The following is an 8,302-nucleotide window of genomic DNA, read 5'->3' on the forward strand; positions in this document are numbered from 1 at the left end:
TGTGTGTGTGTGTGTGTGTGTGTGCGCGCGTGCGTGTGTGTGTGTGTGTGCGCATGTGTGTGCGTGTGTGTGTGTGTGTTTTAGTGTGCGTGTGTGTGTGTGTGTTTTAGTCATGTCAGTAGTAACTATTACTGTATTATAACTAGTCATTAATTCACTGGCAGGCTACTTCAGACACTGACTCAATTACTGACTTTAAAAAAAGACTTAAAACATATCTTTCTTCTTCTTCTTTTTATTTAATTTATTTTTTAAATTAAATTTTTTTATGAGATTACTATAATTTGAATGTCCTTTTTTGTTTATGAAGTGATCTTGGGTGTCATGAAAGGCGCTTTAAACACATGTATTATTCATCATTATTATTATGTTTATGTGTACAAGTACACACGCATGTAAACACAAAGAACATGGAAACAAGTACAAGTCTTTTTTGGGAAAGTTTTGGGCTAAAACAGCCCTTCATTTCCTTTGTCTGAAAGGGCCTGACGCAGGATGGGTTCTTGTCAATGCAGCAATTCTAACTGAATCTTTTTATTACTTCCAAAAAACACCCAAAATGCTTAGTTGCCTTGCCACAGAAACGACAAACACATGCTTTGCGTGCATTCAAAGTAACTGCACACAGGTCCTCCACAACACTGAGGTAATCAGCTGGAGGGTCACTCTCTAGCTATAAAAGTTAGCAATTAACTCTGAGTCATGTATCAAGTTACAATGTAAACAAGATGGACCCAAATGGCTGTCATTTAACATGACTCTAAAAGTTATAGAACAATAAAGGAAACCAAGCTGAAAATGATTGATCTGCAGCTGACTTAACACTGCAAAGCTTATCTGATGCTAAAATAAGATGGCATAGTAGACATTTTTGTGCAGCACCATTTATTATGTACTCTATTTCTATACTTGTAACTTAGAAGTTAAACGGGCCAGGCATCACACACAACATACAAGAGGCAGTTGTACATATAAAAAAAATAAAAACACATTCCTCTGAGATGGTAAATCCCCAGAGAGGCTCTTGTCTGCAACCGCTTCCTGTGTCTGTCACACACGTGGGTGTTTTGTCTTCTTCTTTGTCTTCCCCTGTTCATTTCTTCTTTGTCTCTTTCTGTTTAATGACAGAGAATTTCTTTAGAAGTTACCTTGTGCTTCATATCTCTCGTGCTTCTTGGCTTTATCATTTTTCCTCCGAACCTTTTGGTATTTATGCCATTTCATTTCCTTATCTTTTTGCACATTGGTCAGGTCTTTTTGTTATCTTTTCATTCCAAACATACATTGTCTATATCTTTAGTATGTATCTCTGTGTGTTTTTTTCCCCTTCTTCCTGAGAATTCATTTCCCCCCCTCCTCATTTCCTCATTCTGTCTGTAATTTCCCCCTTTGATGTGTAGTTTATGCTCCGCTTGCAAGAATGGAGAAACAAGGCTGGGTGTTGTAAACAAGCCTGTACGCATGTTCATGCTTTTGTGCCAAGACCTTAACGCTGACTTACACTAACTCAACCAATTTGCATATTTAGTTGTCATATCAAATGTCTTTTTACTTGCACAGATAAGCACTCCTACATCTTATTATACTTGTTCAGACCTTCCATTTACTACATCTATTCACTTTGTCCTGGCCACAACCTTAAGTCTAAACTTCCCAAGCTGGTTCTTACAGGGAAATTAAGTACAGGAACACAATCACACTTCTCAGTGTCCTGTAATCTGTGATGTCCTGTTGGACTGGTCCTGTTTCCATAGTAGAAGCAAAAATAGGTCACCACTTGTTTACCTCTCCCTGTTATTGCTGCACTTGGTGACGGCTATTCTCAGCTATCAAACTGACTTTCTATCTCTTTGTGTCTTAGTCAGTTTGTTTATTTCTATTATCCGAAGTTGTTTTCACCTTGGATACCTCATACCTCATGAGTGTTTCTCTCATTGTCACTACTTCTTATCTCTCTGCACATTAGAGACAGTTAAACATTCAGCCCTGTGTGTTTGAACATGGTCATAAAAAGCTGTGAATGTGCTTGTTTGGTGGACGGCAAGTGTTTCCTCAGAGAGTCATAAATCATGTTTGGCTTAGTGTTTACGTAACAATAAATTTATTTATTAACAATAAAAGTATGTGCTACCATCATTGAGCTAATGTAGAATGGTCCTATATATTTATATTTATATGAGTGATCCAGTGCCCCCAAACATCCTCTCTCACTCTTCAAACAACCTAGTGTCTGGATATCCTCAGTGGCTAGTTAAAGGATCAGTTCAACCAAATTATGAAAAAAAAATCAGCTCTCATTTAATTTTAGGGTCCCCATAACTCTGGGCAAGCCACAGTCCTCGCTGTCAACATAACCCATAGGGACTTTCAAACTTTGACAGCAAGTCTGGAGATTTCCTAAAATAACCAGACATTGATTCATGAAGGACACTTTGCTATTTAAATAATTATTTTTCCAATGCTTTTAGCGCCACAAACAAAACTTTGTGCAAGAAACCTTTATATATATATATATATATATATATATATATATATATATATATATATATATATATATATATATATAAAACCTGTGTGGCTTTAAATTGCATGAAATGGAAAATAATGGGTGACCTGTCGTAATCCCTCAACATGTGGCATTTGATTAACTTATTATCTTCAGTGCTATCCATTTGTTTTATCTCTCTTTTGTCTCTTTTGCACAGCCTGCATTTAACATTTGCTATCAGCTGTGGTTCTTGCATTGGGTATCAGCTATGGTCTTTGTGCACATGGTCTTAGTCTGTGAATTTAGAGTGTGTGTCTGTTGTTGTCATTGAAAACCCATAAATGTAGAAACAGAGACAACGGTATCTGAGAGGTTTTTTAAAAAAGGAACAAGTTTATAAGGGTGTTTTTTTTTTCTGTATCAACTGTCGGTTAAAAAAGTGGCAGCACCATCAATTGGCCCAGGTGTTGAATGCAAATATCCAGGTGCCCCATCTACTTCCGTCTTTTTGTTCCACATTTTCACCTCAGTCTTTCTTTATGTGTTTGTTTCCCTCTCCACCTCTCTCTCCCTCTCTTCTGTACTTGTTTATGCTTCAGATTTTGGGAAGAGACAGGAACAGCCCGAAGGTTTTCTGTTGCATAAGACCAGTCTGTTGATCAGCAGTGTTATGCTCATAACCAGTAATTCTTGACATGAGATCTCCTACCAGTTATTAATGAAAAAGAAGTTTACCGTACATTTCTACCTTCCACCAGTTTTTCCCCCTATTGTTAATGCTGCATGTTCCAATTTACTTTGCCTTTTATTGTGCTTTAAGAGGGTAGTTTGTTCTGCTTCAACTCTCAAACTTCACAATTCTGCTCTCTGTAAAGAGCTTGTGGCTCACAACTCTTCCATTAATCTGAATATGCTTTTGTGTTTTCCCTCAGGTCTATGCTGTAGGGGGCTATGATGGCCAGAGCCGCCTGAGCAGTGTGGAGTGTTATGACTCCTTCTCCAACCGCTGGACGGAGGTGGCTCCCATGAAAGAGGCGGTCAGCTCTCCAGCCGTGGCCAGCTGTGCCGGCAAGCTTTTTGTCATAGGAGGAGGGCCTGATGATGACACTTGTTCAGACAAGGTGGGAAACAGATGTGGTTTCCCCCCAGCCACACACCTAAGCACATAGTGATGACAACTGAGGTGCTTTTCGTCTCAGATCTTTCAGTAATTCTACCTTGATTGATTGATTGATTTTATTTGACCACTTTAATATAAAACATGAAATGGTACTCTGTGTCATACACTAACATACATAAATAGTCAGATATGACACAAAAAAGCCCAAAGACTTATTTACATTGTGGTCCCAATAAGGTCAAGGGCAGAGGACAACAGAAGTGGCAGCAGATTACACATCAATCATTCATCATACATTAAACAAATTCATCCATGTTATACTAAAGAACCCCCAATAAAAATAAGTAATGACTAATGACTGTTTAGAACTGCCTATGCTTCTGACTGTCTTGAGTGTACCATGTAACCGGTTCCAAAGGGTAGTTCCAGCATAAAGAAAAGACTGCTTGCCCAGATTAGTCTTAGATCTGAGGGGTACAAAATTGGTTGAGCTACCCCTAGTTTCTTATTTCTAAAATATTGGGAACACCTCCATAAAATGCTTTATGTACCATACTAAGTCTCTCGATCCTCAACTTTTAAACAACCTACCCTTTCAGAGTCGGAAAATGTTAGATGAGTTACTATGGGGAGGATGGCTATGTTTCAGGTTCACTGTGACACCATTGTACCATGAGCACACACATAATCAAAATAAGGCTGAATTAAAGCTCCTGCTAATACTACCTTTGTTTTTTCATCCAATAAATTGGATATTCTGGCCATAAAGCAGACTCTCTGATCAACTTTGGTGATTACCTTTTGGGCCTGACCTACTCCAGATAAGTGGAAATCTAAAATACATCCAAGGTAACAGATTGGTTCCTTAGCAGCTATTACAGTATCTCCAGCAAAGACCTTGAGGCTGAGGCGTTCTTTAACTTTATCTTCGTTCCAAACAATTTACAGCCTTAGAGAGAGGTCTGTATTAAGAATAGGCTGTGCTATAGATAGGCTTACAAATTAAAAACTAAAGTTTTGCGTGTGTTAAAAAAGAAGTAAGCCGGGGTGGTCTCTAGCTCACCTGGTAAGAGCATTTGCCCCATATTAATTGAGTCCTGCAACTGTACAGGTTTAAATCCAACCTGTGGCCCTGTGCTGCATGTCGTACCCCATCTCTTTCCCTCTTTTAATTTGATCCACTGTCACTCATAATAAAGAGAAAAGAACCAAAAATATCATCTTAAAAAAAAGAGAAAAAAGCCCAACCTAAATTGTAAAATATGTTTGTGGTCTAAAAACAATATTGAATGCGTAAAGAACGTGCTAGTTCACAGACTTTGAATGAATATATATATATATATATATATATATGTATACATATATATATATATATATATATATATATATATATATATATATATATATATATATATATGTATACATATTGGAAGAATGATGAATATGAATTGGGCATGCTTTCCTCCTCTCTGCTGGCAACTGAATCACAGGACGCCTAGTCAACCGTTTTGGCCTATCACTAAAATCCTTAATAAAATACAGCTTCCTGAGTCTTCAAGAATTGCTTACATTTTTAGCCTGTGGGAGTTTATCTGGTATGATGAAAGCTGAGTCCTGGTCCGTCTGGTTGATCCTGATATAGCCAGTTTAACTGCAATAATTGTATCCTGATCATTTTGTCCAAGCCCTTTGTTAATTGTACAGTATTTCAGGTTTAATTTCACATCATGAGTCATTAACAGAAGCATATTTACTTAATGACATGATAGTGACGTGTATATTGACACAAGCCTGATCGAAGTAAGGAAATGGCTCAGGAAGAATAAAAAGGAAGCAAATTACGGCAAACCAAATATTTAGAAAGAAATTGACGGTTGATTTTGACGGTAATGTACCAAGATAATCTTGGAGGAAATGTTAGGTAACGATGATTGTAAAGGAATTTAATCTTTCAGGATGTGCCAGCAGTGCTACTGTATAATACTGTGCTTCAGATAACAGACCAGGACTTGATAGCCTACACGGGAACAGTTCCATTGTGTTTTGACTGACAGCCATGTTTCTTCTCTGGTAGTAAACAAAGAGACCATGGCGTTCGCAAGAACTCGACGTTTCATGGAATAGATTGTGTGTGTGTGTGTGTGTGTGTGGGGGGTGTGTGTGTGTGTGTGTGTGTGTGTGTGTGTGTGTGTGTGTGTGTGTGTGTGTGTGTGTGTGTGTGTGTGTGTGTGTGTGTGTGTGTGTGTGTGTGTGTGTGTGTGTGTGTGTGTGTGTGCGCACGCTTTTAAACAAGAAGAGTTGGCCAGATTGAGAGTTAACATTAGATGGCTAACTTTTTGTACCTTGCTTCAATTTCTTAGCTACTTATCTCTGGAGTCTCCTAACAATGTCCTTCACATTGATCCTTAAAGATCCTTGTCTGTTGAAATGTGATGGTCACGTGTTGCTGCAGTCAGGCAACACTGTTTGGGAGGAGGCTAATGTAAAGAAATGTGGGTGAGAGAATGCTTGGATAAAACCACTTAGATTCAACCACAAAATGAGCTACATATATTTTCCCACCACATGGAGTCTTTCATCTTATTCTTTCACCACAATAAAACAACAACAACAACTGACTACATGTAACTGTATGTCACAGGTTCAGTGCTACAATCCAGAGACAAACTCTTGGTTACTGCGGGCCAATATCCCCATCGCCAAGCGCTGTATCACAGCAGTGTCCCTCAACAACCTGATCTATGTGTGCGGGGGTCTCACAAAGTCCATATTCTGTTATGACCCCGCAGAGGACTACTGGATACATGTTGTTCACACCTTTAACAAACAGGTAATATATTTAATGCAGATACTGAGCATTTGAGGGACACACTGTTTGAATTCCATTGCAAGAATCCTTTGAAGCTGCGACTTCTAATGGCGGTCTCCCTCTCCCTGCAGGAGAGCTGCGGCATGTCAGTGTGCAATGGCAAGATCTTCATCCTTGGTGGTAGGGGGGAAACTGGCGAAGCATCAGACAACATCCTGTGTTACGACCCAGCATCAGGGATTATCACAGGAGTGGCAGCCATGCCGAGGCCGATCTCCTACCATGGCTGTGTAACCATCCACCGCTACAATGACAAGTACCACAAGATCTGACCGTAAACAAGCACACACACTAAAGAACTTAAACTCTTTAAAAACATAAACTCTTCAAGTTCATCCCCTGCACAACACAAACACACACTTCTTTATAACATGCACATTAAGGGGCTCAGTCCACAGTACCGTTGAGCTAATTTATTTTCTCACCGCATCATGTAGCAATACTCAATGCAGTGCTGTTAATTTTTTGCTGTTGTGTAAAAGTTTTAGCCTTTCTCTGCAAATGCTAAGTGGTTGATAATGCTAATGACTGTAACCTGAGCTAAAGTGTAGTCGGATCAACATGGCAGATCTGCCTTGCATTAGTAGTAACTGCACAAGGCTGGGAAGTAATGGATCACAAATCTGACACTGTGAAAAAGCCCGGTCTTAGAAGAAAACACAGGGTCCGTAAACGTCTAACAAAACACTAAGGGCACAGGCTGTGCACCAAATACACCAAAGCAAAAAGTAAGCAAAAGTTAGTTCAGTTTATTACATGGCCTTGTTGAATACTTCATTTTCATTGGTCAATCACAACATTCTATGGTCAGATTTTTTTCCCATATAAAGGGGCGTGACACACCAACCAGACAACTGACTGTTGGCAGAAAAAGCAGTCTGACTGACTGCCTTCCTGAGTTGGCCAAGAATAGTGTCTCGGAACACACCAAAGCGATGCCGACTAATGATGGCAGATGATTGGATGTGTCATATGGGTCTGGTTTCTCCGGAAATTCGAAGTCAGACTGTCATGTTCTTGTTCATAATACAATCTCATATTTTACTAAAATAGTTCACCGAAACGTGTTTCTGAAAACATTCAAAGCGAGAAATAGGCCATGCAGTTGCTGAATCTGTCTTCATTTCAGATCGACAAAGGTCAGTTTAAAAGATTTTTGTCCGATTTTGAGAGACTTCTACTCATCTCGCTCGTCATTTCCGGATTAGCACTCCACCAATCAGATTGGTCAATTGAGTCTGACTGCTGGCAGAGCCCGCCTCCCAACTGAGCATGTTAGATCGGCCAAAATGAAGGCCAACGGACGATGGCACGGAACACACCAAACAGACTCGAGTCACCGACCTTGCCAGACGGACCTTACAGACCTATGTTAAAGGAGAATTCTGGTTGATTTCAACACGTAGCTCTGTTGTTTGGAAATTTGGAGTGCTGTCAGTAGAGAAAAACAATCAGCGCTGGCTACACCGAGTTAGCACCCAACAGGCTTAAACAGGGCAAGTTTTACACATGTTTTTAGCCTCTAAACATGTTGAAAATGTCATTACCAGTGCCAACCCATGGCAGTAAATCCTTCTGAGGGAACACAGTGTATCTTATTGCTGTAGATGTGACAGAAAGGGACAAAAGTTGTGTTAATCCATACCTCTGTTTATTTGCTGTTTTCTGGTGAAGTCCACACTAGTTGATTGTTAAACTCATACAATCCAATATTCTGAAAATATATTTTTTCCACAAAAAAAAGGATTTGCCGTTGTTATGTCCTAAGTAATGATTATGTAGAAACAGTCTGTAACCTGAAACCACAGTGGAGCCCGTAGAGCAG

General features: G+C 39.4%; 1 protein-coding gene across 1 annotated transcript in view; it reads left to right on the plus strand.

The window, feature by feature from the left end:
- The window catches only part of klhl24a (kelch-like family member 24a), a 16,476-nt gene extending 8,485 nt beyond the window's left edge, over positions 1-7,991 (plus strand). Inside the window, exons 5-8 of the mRNA XM_034887497.1 lie at positions 1,401-1,455; positions 3,400-3,609; positions 6,250-6,438; positions 6,549-7,991. Of these exons, the coding sequence (XP_034743388.1) occupies positions 1,401-1,455; positions 3,400-3,609; positions 6,250-6,438; positions 6,549-6,749 (655 nt within the window). The 3' untranslated portion in view covers positions 6,750-7,991. The remainder of the gene's footprint in view (positions 1-1,400; positions 1,456-3,399; positions 3,610-6,249; positions 6,439-6,548) is intronic.
- The last annotated feature ends 311 nt before the right edge of the window (positions 7,992-8,302 follow it).

The sequence above is a fragment of the Etheostoma cragini genome, chromosome 12 (genome assembly GCF_013103735.1).
Source record: "Etheostoma cragini isolate CJK2018 chromosome 12, CSU_Ecrag_1.0, whole genome shotgun sequence".
NCBI classification, from domain to species: Eukaryota; Metazoa; Chordata; class Actinopteri; order Perciformes; family Percidae; genus Etheostoma; species Etheostoma cragini.